Below are 14,839 nucleotides of genomic sequence, written 5' to 3'. Positions count from 1 at the left end.
CTGCAGTTGGTGACACCCAGGATTTGTGGAGGCAAGATAGACCTCCTGGTTGGAGTCGCCTTGCGGCAAGAGTGCGGCTCAGCGCTTCATGTATTTTGGAACTGGGGGCTTGATGTTGCTGTGCCCAGCGCTAGTCTAACTATAAATTAGTCGGTATTCCCCGATCACTGTTGGTTCCATATGAGTGAATCTTCAGATCTCAGAGCCACTGCGCAACATGTCGTCCGGCCATAGCAACTTCAAGGTCGATAAGGCCGTAATACAAGGTACGTGTTCGTTGAACCATTCGCCTACTTTCTTATAGACGTGGGCATCTGACAAAGTAAATACAGCTTTTCCCAAAGGCGCCAAGCTGGTCCAAGCTGAGCAATACGGCCATTCAGCCTGGTCCTCAACTGCCCGTTTGAGTACCCAAAATGAAGATGGATCATCATTCGACTTCTTCCTCAAAGTATTTAACCAGTACATTCTTATTATATACATGGCCTTCTAACCATTGCCAGATTGTGACGGGTGCAGATGCGGAGGAAAGGGTGAGGGGAGAGTACTTGAGCATGCTGAGCATTTTCAACACGGTGCCGTCTTTTGTCCCACAGCCCCGAGGACATGGGAAGTGCTTGGAGTCAGACGGTTTCTTCTTTTTTTGCGACTACAAAGAAATTGACCATCGAGCTCCTGATCCCACTAGACTTGGAGAGCGACTTTCAGAGCTCCATCTCAAGTCCAGGGGCAAGTCTCCAAACGGCAAGTTTGGGTCCGATCATGTGCCGTATGATGGCAAACTGCCATTACTGGGCGAATGGGATGAGAGTTGGCTGTCCTTCTTCACGAAGCTCATGAGATTGTCGTACAACCACGACATCCGTGCCAATGGCCACTGGCAAGAGCTTGACGATGTGATGCAGGTTGTCTTCGACAAGCTCATCCCTCGACTTCTCGGACCCCTTGAAGGCAATATTGAGCCATGTTTGATCCATTGAGACCTCTGGGAAGAGAACATTGGCACTGATATCAACACCAATGAGCTGTACATCATTGATGCCGCGGCATACTATGCTCACAACGAGAAGGAGATTGGGATCTGGAGATGCGACCACCATCAGATGAAGTCGAAGGAATACATAAAGCAGTACCTCAAACACTTCGAACCCGATGAGCCGACCGAAGAATTTGAAGACAGGAATCTTCTGTACTCGGTGCAAACCAAATTCATGAATTGTGGCCATATGCCTGGCACGATCGTCAGGGCTCAGTTGATGGGAGATCTTAAGTATCTCATAGGGAAATACCTTGAAGGGGATGGGAAGTAAATGAACTACCGGCGCCATGGTAGAATATTCAAGACTTTAGCTGAAGTACCTGATCTGTCATTGGTTCTGCCAAATAGCAATTTTAAAATGCTACATATTACAGAAGCCGAATCTGCAGTTCGTGCCTCAACTGTTATGTCGGTCGTGCGATCCGCCCTCCACGCGCCGAAATGACGTGCCCTTCCTCATCAGCAGCATCAAAGCAGGCAGAGTGCTTAGGTACAAGCATCCCAAGATGACAAAACACCAGCCGACTCCTAAATGCCGTATCATAGCGTCCAAGGCAGCAAGACCTGCTGCTGCGATCTCACATCGAACAAAGTTATTAGCAGCCTGTGCCGCTGACGGTCGACCAGGGTGCAAGTCCACAAGCAAAGCATTGAGCGACTAAAGTCGTCAGCTCATGGATCGTTCATAGTCTGGATGTCGAGAAGACTGTACCGTAAAAAGCAGCTGGTTGGTGAAACCAATCAGAAATTGAAGGACCAGGGGCACAGCCATGATCTAGAACAATTGTGAGCTTTTCCGCCGCCTTGCACGTGTTACCTTCCCCTCGAAAACACTCACAAGTTGGAACTGGAGTGTCCACCCATATGCAATGATCAATACACTGCACACACACAGAGAAAAAGTGGCAGTCCTCAAACGAGCGTACTCGATTGGAAACCTGGACAAGTCGTCCCCTCTCGACCTATCTATGACGAAGCCATTTTCTTTGGCAGTCCGCTGATAATCATAATCCAGGATCTTACCTGGCAGTTCATCAGCAATTTGATCTGTGCGAGGACATTTTGAAATGGCCTCATACCTGTGAAAAAGGCCCCGATAGCACAAGCAACGCCAAAAGGGATATAGCAGAGGCCAGCGATGAAGCCAGATACACCATAAGTGCTGATAAAAACAGTGGACAGCGAGGCCTGCAAACAAGAATAGGTCATATAGTAAACAGCAAAACACGATACAGCTATGGCTGTCCCTGGGCTTTTGAGGATTGCTAGTGTTGAGAGAGGATTAGCAATTACAACACACTTGGAAGGCATCCATGCCCTCCCTGAAGAGCAAGGTGATTCAACCGGTGCAATTTGAGCTGAAAGCCAGGGGAGCAGTGGCCGATGTATCGTGCTAGCCTGAATGCTCCCATTGCCTACTTGCTTCCGTGAAGTTTCAGGGAGCAGCAGGATGACAATTAATAATGTGATAGGGGACGCAATTGACAAGAACCAAAATACAGATGGCCATTCCCATCTGATCAAAAGCAATCCGCTGATGACAGGTCCGACACTTGGTGGAGTATTGAGGCTTGAGCGAGTTAGAATGTGGGCCGAAGACAATTTTGAGGGACGCACAAAACAGAGACAGTGCCCGTATAGCCACCGCGCTCGGCCGGGGTAAAGAGATCTCCAACAACACCGTATGCAACTGAAAAGGTGCCTGAGAGACAGCGTCGTTTAGCAAAAGAAGATAAAATGGTCCGTCCAATCGGAACGGAAAAAAATATATCTCACCAGATATGGCGGCGCTCTGAAGCATCCTAAGTCCGAATAAGGCTCCATAGGAACGTTGTAGAGCCAATGCTACATTGGCCAAGAAATAGACACCCAGGGAAGCAATGAACACGGGACGGCGCCCAAAAAGATCGGCAACGTCACCGGTAATGGAAGGAAATATCCCTGACGCGATCAAGTAAGATGTTACCGTGAGATTGATGTTCTCAACGCTGACTTTCAGGTCTTTGGCAATGAATGGTATGGCAGGGAAGTAGATAAAGCTGCTGACTGTAGAGAACCATCCCACAGAAGCAGCAATGGTCACGATGTACTTCTTCTGTGATGGAGTGAAGAAAGAATACATGCTCAGTTCGCCGCCTTCTTGATCCGTTTGACCCGGAGAAAAATCTCTCCTCTTCTTCGAATCAACGGCGGCTGTCTCCGATGTCACCTCAGGTACGCGATTCCGGTCCAAGTCAACCTCAATCTGGAGGTGTGAGGCCATCATGACTAGACCGGTGGTATATTAAACATGAGACCAACGATCGAGCATCCACGGTCAGCGCCACGGGAGAATATGAACAGACACACACGCATTGATTGATCAGACAATCTGGAGGTGTTCTCTGACTCGACCCAGTTTCGAGCTTGAAAAGAAATGTCCCAGAGCTATAGTTCATACAACGGGACAGCAATCTGGGATCGGACGAGGTAAGATACTGTACTTTGTTTGTCTAATCGTCTCTATGGCACATGTGAATCAGAACGGGCCCAGAACCGATATTGAAAGTCGAAGACATCAGAGAAGCGGGGTACATTTGGTGCACTATAAACCAATGTTCATACCCCTCCATGACACCCCGGTGCATTGCATATATGCATCATCAGCCACACGGAAAAGAGAGCAGCATGCCAAAAGTTTGGGTGGACCAGGCATCATAATTTGCCTCTTTCATGGATGGGATGCCAGAAGGAGTAGAGAGATATGACAAGGGATACAAAGACCCAGTTCTATTGTACTAAGCATTACAGGAGAGAAAGGAGGTCTGAGTGGAGTATGGAAGTGCGTTGCGAAGTACACACCTCGATTCAAGTTGTTCCCCAGATAGGACGCAATAGCTGGATTATACTTATGGTAGCGACATTAGATACGCTCTAGCAATTGATGTTTGACAATTCCAGTATTTTGCACGGTGAAATTAAGTCCAAGGCGGAAAGCACTCGAGATCATATTGAGGTCATATCCAATCACTTGCTCAATGGTCAGTGATCTTCTAGTTGGACTTTGGGTTCTCGGCTCAACTCCACAAAATAGGAGATAATCGTGGAGGCTGAATGACGGAAACAAAGACTCGGATGGAATCACTCTGATCTAATGACGCTCTCCCCTGAGATTTACAGTTCTTTCTCATATCTTGCTGAAATGGTTGGCCACTACGTAAAGACACCGTGCCTTGTCCACCTGGGTATTCTGCCTTTCTTGGATAGTTATCCAACACTACCACCTGTATTTCATTTCCACAGACTTGCGTAGATGACCCGTTCGCCCTTGAAGGAATTTCTTGAGTGGAGTGTCACCCAATTATCGACAACCAAAACGTCGCCTCGCTTCCATTCAAATGCCACAGCTAGCTCGTTCATGATGTCTTGACACCTGCGCAGGATGTCCGCATCGAGAGGGCTACCGTCTCCAAACACCACCGCCTTGCGCGGATCATTCCGCGTGTCTTTCCAGCCCGTGAAAGCTGCCACAATACTGTTGAACCACGATGTCTTCCCGGTACGCGGGTCTTTTTTCGTCGCTGGAATGACAGCGGTCGTCGTCTTGAGGAGGTTGCCCTCCAGCCATTCTAACTCCATCCCCATCTCCTTCCCAGCTTTTTCGGCGTTCTCTTTGGTGCTCACCGCGAATGTGGACATCCACCCTCTACCTATCGCGCTCGAGGGGTCGTCGACCTCAGGCAAGACCCTGACATACCTGACGCCCTTCTCCTCCAGCTCTGATACGAATTGCGGGAACTCTCCCCTGATCCGCTCATACACCAGGTTGGAAAGTACAATGGGTGTCTCTCCCCCCTCTGGTGGCGCCTTCATGCAGAAGAAGAACAGGACGCCGGGGTGAGTCTTGCTTTGAGCCATCTCATGGTGGAAAGGGATGAGCTGGTCGGCGGGGGACTCGTTGGCGGTGAAGACGGAACCGGTGATGACAGTCCGCGGTGCTGCCCCGCCGATGTATGGGAATTCAGCCAGCCCAAAGGATTTGCAGACAGCATCGAAGTCTGCGGCTGTGGAGACCGGTGGACAGAAGTCACGGAGCAGAATGGCGCCATGGGTCTTGGCCAAGTCGACCAGTTGCTTCTGGTTTCGCGTGATCCAGGCAGTGACTGCGTCGGTCGTGTTGAGAGCGGTCGTAGGTGTATTGAGCTCAGATTTCCCAGGGTTGAGAACGAGTGGGAAAGAGATTGTTGTGCCGTCTATATCGAAGAGTTTCTGGGCAGGAATGTGGCTGACTTGGGCCGGACTTAGATCCGGGAGGGCGGACATTTTGTCTATCCAATTTGCGTATTAGAGAGTTATTAGAGGCAAATGCTGGATAGAGTGCCTCTCGATGACGATTACCGGCTTCGTTTCTAATGTGCTAAGTTTACATATAGGAAAATTCTAAGTTGTTCAGGTCCGTACATGTCAGTTGATTTATTGTCAAGAATCTTCACATACGGGCCATCGGCGATGGCGCAATCGGCAGCGGAACGGAGACGGGGGCCTGAACCCGGACAGCATGATTACGCCATCGGCCGACATTTTCTCCGTTTCTGCAACTGATCGAACGATTTCATATGCAGTGCAACTCTCAGAATACCATTTTGCTGCCTTCAACTTATTCTACATAAGAGTCACCGAGTTGCTGTCACCATGCTGGGTGGACTCGGAGCCCCTGAGATGCCATTGGCCAATGTCCCATGCGTTGGCGCGCAGCTGAGCCTGCGGGGAGCGGTGGGATGACCGACTATTCCCACACAGCCCGCCTGGTCACAGGGCGGATTTGCGCAAAACGCCCATTGAGCCGGGAGCCTTATGATTGAGGCAAGGCATTAAAAGTAATCCCAAGCCCCAGATCACCCGGTCTCAGAGGGGCGGCGTTGTAAGCACTTTCAACACCGCTCTGAAGGAGCCTTGTTCGGTTAGTAGCTGAAGATGGCCGACTTTCATGGCATTGCCGACATGCACCATGGGCACCGTGGGCACCGTGGCGTCCTCGAAGGAAATGACTCCGGCCGACCCAAGGCCGAGAGGGACCGGACCACTGAGAATCCACCCAAACACCCTCGGATTCGGGCCAGAAAGCCAAAACACAAAACAGGATGCGTCACTTGCATGTGAGTCCACGATCCTTGTGCATGAGACGCATGAGAGCTCTCTGGAGAAGGACTGAAGTTGAGATACCGCTGTAGAAAACGAAGAATTAAATGTGATGAGAGGAGGCCTTCTTGCACACAGTGCACCCGCTCGAAGAAGATCTGCGCCGGCTACCCTCCGTCTCCAGAACCGGTGATGCCCTCCCGAGACGTCAAGGTTGCACCCCAACCAGGGAATGCGGGTCGTGAAGGTAAGCCGCTTTTCTTGTCGGTTGTAGGGCCCGTCGTGTTACCGTGACAGATCCCATCATACGCTCGATGGTTCTGTCTAACTTATATGTCCTTCTAGACCTCCATCTATCTGCAAATGCCATGCTTCAAGCTGGGAAGAAGGCTCCGAGGCCTACAAATGTGAATATGGGGGCTTCGATACCTCCAATCCATTCAGCAGGCAAAGCGGACCCAACTATGCGTCCGCCACCAGTAAATCCACACGCTGGCCAAACCAGTGTCGGAAAGTCTAGAAACACTCTTAAATATGATATCTGGAACAAACCATCAACACCGGTGGCAATTCCAGGAAAAACATCACGCAGTTCGTTAGGAAGACTGGGCTTATGCACATCGCTTGTAGAGAGCACAGACATCCTTCTTTCGCAGTCCCTTCTCGAGCAGTGCCGGCTTGACGAAAGCCCTGGAAGCATCAGTCCGAGGTCCAGCGAAGCAAGCTGGAAATCGAGGTGGTGGTCTGATGCTGCGGACAGCAAGCAGACGTCCCTTTCGACATGCAGAACGTGGGGATCCTCCATAGGACAAGCTCAAACCGTGGAGGAATACAACTGTGAGGACCAGGATGACATGGGACAAGAGAGATCGAAGTTTCCCAAACAGCAGACTGCTACACAGAGGTGCTGGAGCCATGTCTCTGCCTTGACCTCTATGCTTGGCAAGGCCCAGGGCCCGGAGCCAGTGTGCCCCCCAAAACACGATATCTGGGCGTTGATGGCGACGGCGAGAAAGTTCCAGCCTTGCTTAGGTAGGCTTGCCCGTTGCTCAGGACAGAACAATAGAAAGGCTCAGAGCTGCCCCAACCCTCAGACTCAGAGAATCCTCGATGAAGAGGCCCTGAGCCCCTCCAGCGCTTCGAAGCCTGTCGCGATCCCAGTGTCAAAGTCGCCACTCGGTCGCGCTGCTCGTGGGGGCGAGTCAGCGGACACGTTGTATACCAATTCAGACCAGACATCGGCAATGAAAACCTCAGTGAGCAGCAGCTCATCACCGGGTCTGCTGTCACGCGAAGAGCAGAAAAGACTTCTCCTGGACCGACTCATGGAGTACTTCTTCGCGGTGCTTGTAAGGGGTCAAACAAAGGTCGGAGGCGGATCAGGATGCTCTGCAAGTCCAGGCTCGAAAGCAAGGAGAGGTGCATCGAGCTCCAAGGGAGCAAGCCCAAAGAATGGGCCATCGAGGAAGGGCAAGCGGCCCGCCAACAGCGACGAGCACGGAGGGTCCGACAACGAGGACAACGAGGCGCCGAAACCGAAGAAGGCCAAAAGTGAAGAGACCGAGGTCAAGAGGCTCGCCTGCCCCTTCTTCAAGCGGAACCCGCACAGGTATAAGGACCAGAGTAAGTGCGTCGGGCCAGGGTGGACGACAGTACACCGGCTCAAGGAGCACCTCTACCGGCGCCACATGCTCCCGATCCACTGCTACAGGTGCCACGAGGTGTTCCCGAGCGACAGGCTGCTGCAGCTGCACTCGCGGTCCGAGGCGCAGTGCGCGCTGCGCGACGACTCGGCGCACGGGCTCGAGGGCATCGACGCGGCGCAAGAGCGGCTCCTGAGGAGCAGGAGGCGCACAGATCGGAGCGAGGAGGACAAGTGGCGCGATGTTTTTCGCATCTGCTTCCCAGCCGACATGCCCGACGCCATGCCCACTCCATGGTTCGAGCTTCCCGCCTGGTGCGAGAGCCCTTCGGCCGCCGGCGGCCCGGCGTCGGATATCGCGCAGTACGAGGAGTTCCTCCGCAGGGAGCTCCCGCGGCGGGTGAGGGGCGAGCTGGAGGTCAGGATCGAGCAGGAGCTTAGTCCCGTCGAGGAGAGCCTTAAGCGCCAGCTGGTGGATATTGTGAGGGACATGCAGCAGAGACTGTTTGCGGACTTTAGGAGGCTGCAAGGGGAGGGGGCTTCTCAGCGGGATGAGCCCAAGGGGGACGAAGAACTGGGACGCTGTGAGCTAATGGGCGATGGTGATGTGAAGGGGAAGGGAAAGGCTGTGGCGTCTCAGTCGCCTGAGCAATTGACTTTCGAGACCTCAGGGACATCTCTTAACGACACCATCGACGAAACACCCATCAGTACTGGCTGGACCACCAGTCAGCCGATCGCAATGTATCGGCAGCCACAGCCGTTCTTCGACAATGCGGCGAGGTTTGACGGCGTGATTTTTGACCTTGGCCAGAGCTGCGGGGACTGGAGCTGGGCCGACTCGGGGTACATGTCTGCTGCGATGTCTGCGGCCAGTAGTAAGATTATGGCAGATGAGGATAGTATGCTGTGTGACGACGGAACGATCGGCGGGCAATTTGGTCAAGCTGGGGCGTATGGGGAATATCGTGATGATTGGACTTGAAGCGAAAGACAAATGGAGGGGCTGGAGATTAGGATCGATGATATTTAATCCGTCCAGACTGAGAACATGGCCTCAAGCTCAATACCTGCTTTTGAAGACATCCTTTTCATCCCTAATAATCATTGCTCACTTGACCCAGCGTGTTCATTTGATTTCATCCGCCAACGCCTGCTCAAATGACTTCCCAGTGAGCCTCTGGAAGACCTCCTTGTACTTCTGCAGCGTCGCTTGCCTTACGTCCTCGGTCAGCTCGACGCCCTGCTTGCCCTTGAGCCCCTCCCGCGTCAACCAGTTGCGGATGATCTGCTTGTCGAAGCTCTCCTGGTCCCTACCGACCTCATACTTATCGGCGGGCCACATGCGGCTGGAGTCGGGGGTCAGGCACTCGTCGATGAGGACGACCTCGCCCGTCTCCTCGTCGAGGCCGAACTCGAACTTGGTGTCGGCGATGAGGATCCCACGCTCGGCGGCGTAGTCCCTGCCGGCCTTGTAGACGGCAAGCGCCAGCTCCTGGACGCGGGCCGCGTGCGCAGGGTTGCCGATGATGGCGGCCGCGCGCTCCGGGCTGATGTTCTCGTCGTGCTGGCCCAGCTCCGCCTTGGTGGACGGCGTGTAGATGGGCCCCTGCGGGAACGCCTCGCACTGCCGCAGGCCCGCCGGCATCGCGAGCCCGCACACGGTCCCGTGCTCCTGGTACTCGGCCCACGCCGACCCCGTGATGTACCCGCGCACGATGGCCTCGACCGGGAAGACCTTGTACTTGCGCACCTGCATGCTGCGTCCACGCACGAGGGCCACCTCCTCGGGCGTCAGGCGGTCGGCAGGTGGCTGCAGCGTGACGAAGTGCGTGCGCAGCCCGGGGATCTTCTCTGACAGCACGCGAAACCAGAAGGCGCTGATCATGGTGAGGATGGCGCCGCGCCCCGGGATGCCGTTGTCCATGACCACGTCGTAGGCCGAGGTGCGGTCCGACGACACGAAGAGCAGGGTCTTGGCGTCGAGGTCGAACAGGTCGCGCACCTTGCCTGACGCGACCCGCGGCAACGACTTGATGTCGATCTTGAGGACTTGGTCGGTCATTTTGGCTGGGGTTTTCTCCTCTGCTATGATATCTGAGATGAGACCCTTTTGATGATAGTGGAGCTTGCCCTCAGCGGACGGGTGAGTCGTCTGTGCAGAACGTCTCAACGTGGGAAAGGTATCTGCAATCTGGTTAGCCCAATGGCTCTAGGGTGATAGTGACGAGTTTGAAGAATTACCTAAATGACGTGTAGAACCTAGAATTTGATAGCAGCCTCCTGACTTTGGGCAGCGTGGTAAGAGAGACCGGGTGACTCTTCAAGTTGAGACCCTGAAAAGTTTGCGTTATGTAAGGGCGATCGCGGAGACGGCGTCGGCTATAACCGCAACTTAAAGGCAACCTTAAAACCACTCTCAGAATTGTTGAACTACATAAATGAATGAAGCTCAGGATTTGGTTGCTGATTCCACTCCAAAGAAACGACTTCGTCTTGATGTTGAGACAATGAGCTTCGCAGAACGCGGCGGGCTGAGAGGGTTACTTGATGTGCTGTGGCGTGTCACACACCTCACAACAGCATCTCTAACCTCAGGTGATGCCCCGAGTCGTGGTTCCGTTGCTCATCTCATCCCGTATTGTATAGCATGACCGTATACCTTGCAAACTGAATAAGGAGGCACTCAGACACATGTACAAATATGCAAAAAGATGAACTTCCAGTCCATGTGAGAATGGCTGACTACACTGCAACGTGCCCCCCATGCAACCCGGGGGCACGCCAACGAAATCACTTACAACCATTTTGTTCCTTGGTCAGCCCACACCAGTGCAAAAGACCAGAACACTGCAAGTCCGACCGATCTCAGCTGTTTCGAGTATATGTGTGTATGGAATATTCATCGAGACAGCCTTGTTTACACTGAGCACCATATACGATGGGAACTGTCCCAAAGCCTTCCATCAGACTGGATGAGCTCTCAGCTTCATCAGACCAGGCAGGCGGATTTGACCCAAATAGTTGCAATTTTTTGAAATACATCCCACTCTGCGAGGTAAGTAGGACACGGCTCCAACATGCCGCACACAAAGAGCCATACTACGAGCTGCAGCATGCTGTGTTGCGTGTCTAAGCTTGGCGGCCGCAAATGGAGGCCCGCGATCGAGCACCACTGTCAGCTCTACTGTGTAGGCCATGTGTACTTTCAAAGATACTTTTGTTGACACTTCAGGATGCCAGGAATCTTAGCACGTTTGGATTTGGGTGTATCTTCACTCAAAGGTCATCCGCGCCAACATCATGTGTGCACGCGTGGATCGTGTTCCCATGCCAAACTCTTCCGTTGTTATTGGAAGAGGAGGTACGCTCTGTGGATCAATGGTAACAAGGTTCGTCAAAATGAGAAATCAGGAAACGAGAGCATTACACAGGGCCGACGAGCCAGGGCCGATCATCTTCGATGGCCAAGGCCTAGGTCTAGCAAGGTGCTGACAGCCCTACGTAAACGACATTCGCTTATCACTTTTGGCTGCTTCTCCTTGATAGTTCATTTGCAACGGCGATCTAGGTAACAAGCTCCACGAGTCCAGGCGAACACGCTCTCCGTTGAGGTCGTGAAGAGCGAGACATGCGGAGAGTTGAGAGATGGAACAACGAGACATATGTGCACGCAAGCGAAACACGCCCGTTGGAACAAGCAGCCTGGCAGTGTAATGGTACGGGGAGAGACACGATGGAACATGGACGGCTTGCCCGGGCCAGCATTGATGTCACGGTGGTGGTGAAGAAAGGGCTGCGGCCAACGCCCAGCTTCCGCCCAGAGCGTCATGGCGCGCCCAGGCCAGTGCCAAGCTCTGGGGACAGTCACACCCAGGTCACTGATCCAAGCAATTGGCCTGCGACAAAGGACCAAATGGCGTCTTGATTGGGTATCGCGGCTAGAAACTGCCGTTGATGTGGTGGCGGGTTTGTGACGACGACTGAGGTGGAGTTGATTTGAACCTGAGAGGCCTTGAAGGAATGAAGCTCTAGGCTGAGGGGGGAGGAGAACAACAGCATTCCTAGGTAGAAATCCCCGACTGTTTAGGCCAAAGCCAGATGGGCTGGCAGGCTGGATGGGCTAGCGAGCGGGCAGCCACGCACTCCCGCACCCCGCTAGGCTGCTTTGGCCCGAACACCTGGCTGCTCTGGACCAACCACACCACAAGTCTGGCGATCATGCATCTTGTCGGCGCCTTTTTCGGTTTGCCATTGCCGAGAAAGCCTGCTGCTGCTGCTACTCCACAAGCAAGGCACCCGGCGACAATGACGATCGTTGCTGCAGCTCCAGGCATGGGCATGCGAGGAGCCCTGTCGCTCTTTAAAGTCCCATCGCCCTGGGGCCCATCGTAATTATGCTCTTTCATGCTCCCATTGCCTCGATATACGCCCCCTATCCTGACTGATTGGGCAAGTCTGAGTGTGGACTGGCTGGTCAGTGTTGTTGTCGTTGGCTTTTTTTCAGCCCTTTCGTATCGCAACCCGGCTTGAATTTGCCGTCATACAGCGTGAACCGCCAAGTTGCTACTGCAGCTCAGCTCAGGGTGTTTGTCTCAACGAGCTGTCAGGGCTCATCGGAGACATCACCGCCACTTGTGCAACCCTCTTTGTGCCTCTAAATTAACTAGGTTTCTCATATTCACGCCACGGGAGGAGCAGGGCTAGATCTATCATTAACGTTAATAAGTAGAGCAGGGCAGCTTCCAACATCTCCGGGACGAGAGAGTCAGAGGTCTTCGTTGGCTCACTGCACCGGTGCCAACATGAAATCCCATGTAGCACCCGCGCTCCTCGCGCTGCTGGCGACGACGGCATTGGCAGACGTGCTTCGGATACCAGTCTCCAGGAATTCACCGGGCACCGTCACAACACGAAATCCCCATCTTTCCAAAAGGGCCTCTTTCGCCGAGTCCCTGGTCAACAATATCACAGGCGGCGGATACTATGCCAGCGTTTCTGTTGGTACCCCGGGCCAAGACATTGATATGGTCTTGGACACAGGGAGTAGCGACGCCTTTATAATAGCCAGCGACGCAGACCTGTGCGTGAGCCCGAGGTTACAGCTACAGGATCAGACGTCGTGTGGGCAGACATGTGAGCTCTTCTACCATTTGACTCCTCTCTGCCAGGGATTCGTGAAGGACAGTCGGCATACATGGTTTCAGTGGTCTGAGTTCCACGAGGGCGTTCACTGGAGCAGCACTATATTCGACGCCTGGCAGAAGGATAGCATGTGGATACATCTTGATGGGCAGCCTCTTAACGGGTCGGTAACTGTACAACTTTGACCAACTGCTGACCATGAAAAACAGTCGATCCATCCCAAAGTTCCACATACGAGGTCCTCATACCTGGTGGCTTTCAAATACAGTACTTGGACGGCAGCACTGCATCAGGAGACTACATCGCCGATCACTTCGAGATTGGCGACACAGTCATTGAAGCATTACAGATGGGCCTTGCCAACGAAACAGCTTCAGGCACGGGAGTTCTTGGAATCGGTTTCACTGCTAATGAGGCGGCGGAGGTCGCTTATCCAAATCTCGTGGACGAAATGGTGGAGCAGGGCCTCATCCCCACCAAGGCATACTCTCTCTACTTGAACGACTACCAGTCATCCACCGGTAACATCCTGTTTGGTGGTGTGGACACGGAGAAGTTTATAGGCAGCCTGACCGTCATACCCATCCTGCCGGACGCACAAACCGAGAACTATACCAGTTTCTCGGTAAACATGACCGCGGTCTCCTTTGCCTTCCCCAACGGGACGACATACAACGCGACCTTGCAGGACAACGGCCTCAATGCGGTTCTGGACTCCGGGACTACACTCTCATACTTCCCTGACGACCTCGCGGCGCCGTTCTTCAAGGCCCTTGGTGCCTACACATACAGCTCCCTTGGCTCTACCGGCCTCACCATGGTCGAGTGCAGCCTCCTCGACTCGGGGCTGAACCTCACGTTCCGCTTCAACGACTCGGTCTCAATCACGGTGCCGGCCGACGAGCTCGTGATCGACGCCTTCGGGGACTACCGCGGCGCGATCCCGGCCTCAATCCCGCTGGAGAGCCCCTGCCTCTTCGGGATCCAGAACTCGGGCGACTCGCTGCCAAGCGAGAACGCGCGGCAGATCGACTTTGCGCTGCTGGGAGACACGTTCCTGCGCAGCGCGTACGTCGTGTACGACCTCGACAACAGGCAGATCGCGCTGGCGCAGGCGAACCTCAACAGCACCGACACCAACGTCCAGGAGCTGACTGAGACGTCTGACCTGGCTTCCTTTCAGGGCGTGGAGGAGCAGCAGCAGCAGTCGAGCGGCACGTCTGGTGGCGGCAGCACGGGGACGGGCACGGGTTCTTCGGGGAGCAGTACGGGTACGTTGTTTGTGAGCAGTGTTGGGAGCGGTATTATTAGTAGTGCTCTGTCTACAAGTGTGGGCAGCATGACTTCAAGGGATACGAGTGTGGGCGCGTCTAGTACCGGAAGGAGTGTGACTGCTGCAAGCACAAGCACGATTTCGAGCCCGGGCATGAGCCTGAGCGTTACCTCGAGCCCGTCTAGCTACTCTTCTCCTCTGGCTAGTGCCAACAGGACCGTACTCAGCAGCTCAGAGGTCCAATTCGTCTCTGCGACTTTTACTAATGGCGTCACAGCTTCTTCTTCAGCCAATGCGGCCTCGCGGGGGCTTACAACGGGACACGAGGCTATGTATACAATTGGACTGGCGATGTTGTTTGCTATTTCTGGAAGTACACTATTCTGGCTATAAATTTGAAATATCAAGGGAATTGGGTAACAAATTCCCGGGGGTAGTATATGGCAATGTCAGAACGAAGATAGGTCTGCATCCTCGCAATCTTTTGGCGAACGGGCTATCAGTGCCCTGGGAAAAGGCATAATAGACACATAATATGCTGTCCTTCCAACACCACCTCCATGAGTGATATCCGTATGCCAACTGCCAATATTCTCTTTTGGGTCGTTCCCACCTGGCCTAT

The 14,839-nt window shown here is 53.5% G+C and overlaps 5 protein-coding genes across 5 annotated transcripts; 2 read left to right on the top strand and 3 right to left on the bottom strand.

Moving 5' to 3' along the window:
• Positions 1–217: 217 nt before the first annotated feature.
• J7T55_011745 (uncharacterized protein) lies at positions 218–1,310 on the top strand (the record flags this gene model as incomplete). The annotated part of the gene is made up of 3 exons (XM_053136561.1): positions 218–266; positions 520–864; positions 982–1,310. The coding sequence occupies 3 exons, from the start codon at positions 218–220 to the stop codon at positions 1,308–1,310; spliced, it is 723 nt and encodes a 240-aa protein (XP_052999550.1).
• A 396-nt stretch (positions 1,311–1,706) lies between these two features.
• Positions 1,707–3,302, bottom strand: J7T55_011744 (uncharacterized protein; the record flags this gene model as incomplete). The annotated part of the gene is made up of 6 exons (XM_053136560.1): positions 1,707–1,814; positions 1,878–2,062; positions 2,119–2,227; positions 2,340–2,361; positions 2,657–2,741; positions 2,816–3,302. The coding sequence occupies 6 exons, from the start codon at positions 3,300–3,302 to the stop codon at positions 1,707–1,709; spliced, it is 996 nt and encodes a 331-aa protein (XP_052999549.1).
• A 1,007-nt stretch (positions 3,303–4,309) lies between these two features.
• On the bottom strand, positions 4,310–5,341 carry J7T55_011743 (taurine catabolism dioxygenase; the record flags this gene model as incomplete). The annotated part of the gene is made up of 1 exon (XM_053136558.1): positions 4,310–5,341. The coding sequence occupies one exon, from the start codon at positions 5,339–5,341 to the stop codon at positions 4,310–4,312; it is 1,032 nt and encodes a 343-aa protein (XP_052999548.1).
• A 3,587-nt stretch (positions 5,342–8,928) lies between these two features.
• J7T55_011741 (phosphoribosylaminoimidazole-succinocarboxamide synthase) lies at positions 8,929–9,864 on the bottom strand (the record flags this gene model as incomplete). Its single annotated transcript, XM_053136557.1, has 1 exon — positions 8,929–9,864. The coding sequence occupies one exon, from the start codon at positions 9,862–9,864 to the stop codon at positions 8,929–8,931; it is 936 nt and encodes a 311-aa protein (XP_052999547.1).
• A 2,740-nt stretch (positions 9,865–12,604) lies between these two features.
• Positions 12,605–14,402, top strand: J7T55_011740 (acid protease; the record flags this gene model as incomplete). The annotated part of the gene is made up of 3 exons (XM_053136556.1): positions 12,605–12,935; positions 13,154–14,226; positions 14,319–14,402. The coding sequence occupies 3 exons, from the start codon at positions 12,605–12,607 to the stop codon at positions 14,400–14,402; spliced, it is 1,488 nt and encodes a 495-aa protein (XP_052999546.1).
• Between the last annotated feature and the right edge of the window lie 437 nt (positions 14,403–14,839).

This window comes from Diaporthe amygdali (assembly GCF_026229845.1).
Source record: "Diaporthe amygdali strain CAA958 chromosome Unknown NODE_2_length_3802984_cov_64_841326, whole genome shotgun sequence".
In the NCBI taxonomy this organism is placed as follows: domain Eukaryota; kingdom Fungi; phylum Ascomycota; class Sordariomycetes; order Diaporthales; family Diaporthaceae; genus Diaporthe; species Diaporthe amygdali.
This window is presented reverse-complemented; position numbering and strand designations above follow the sequence as displayed.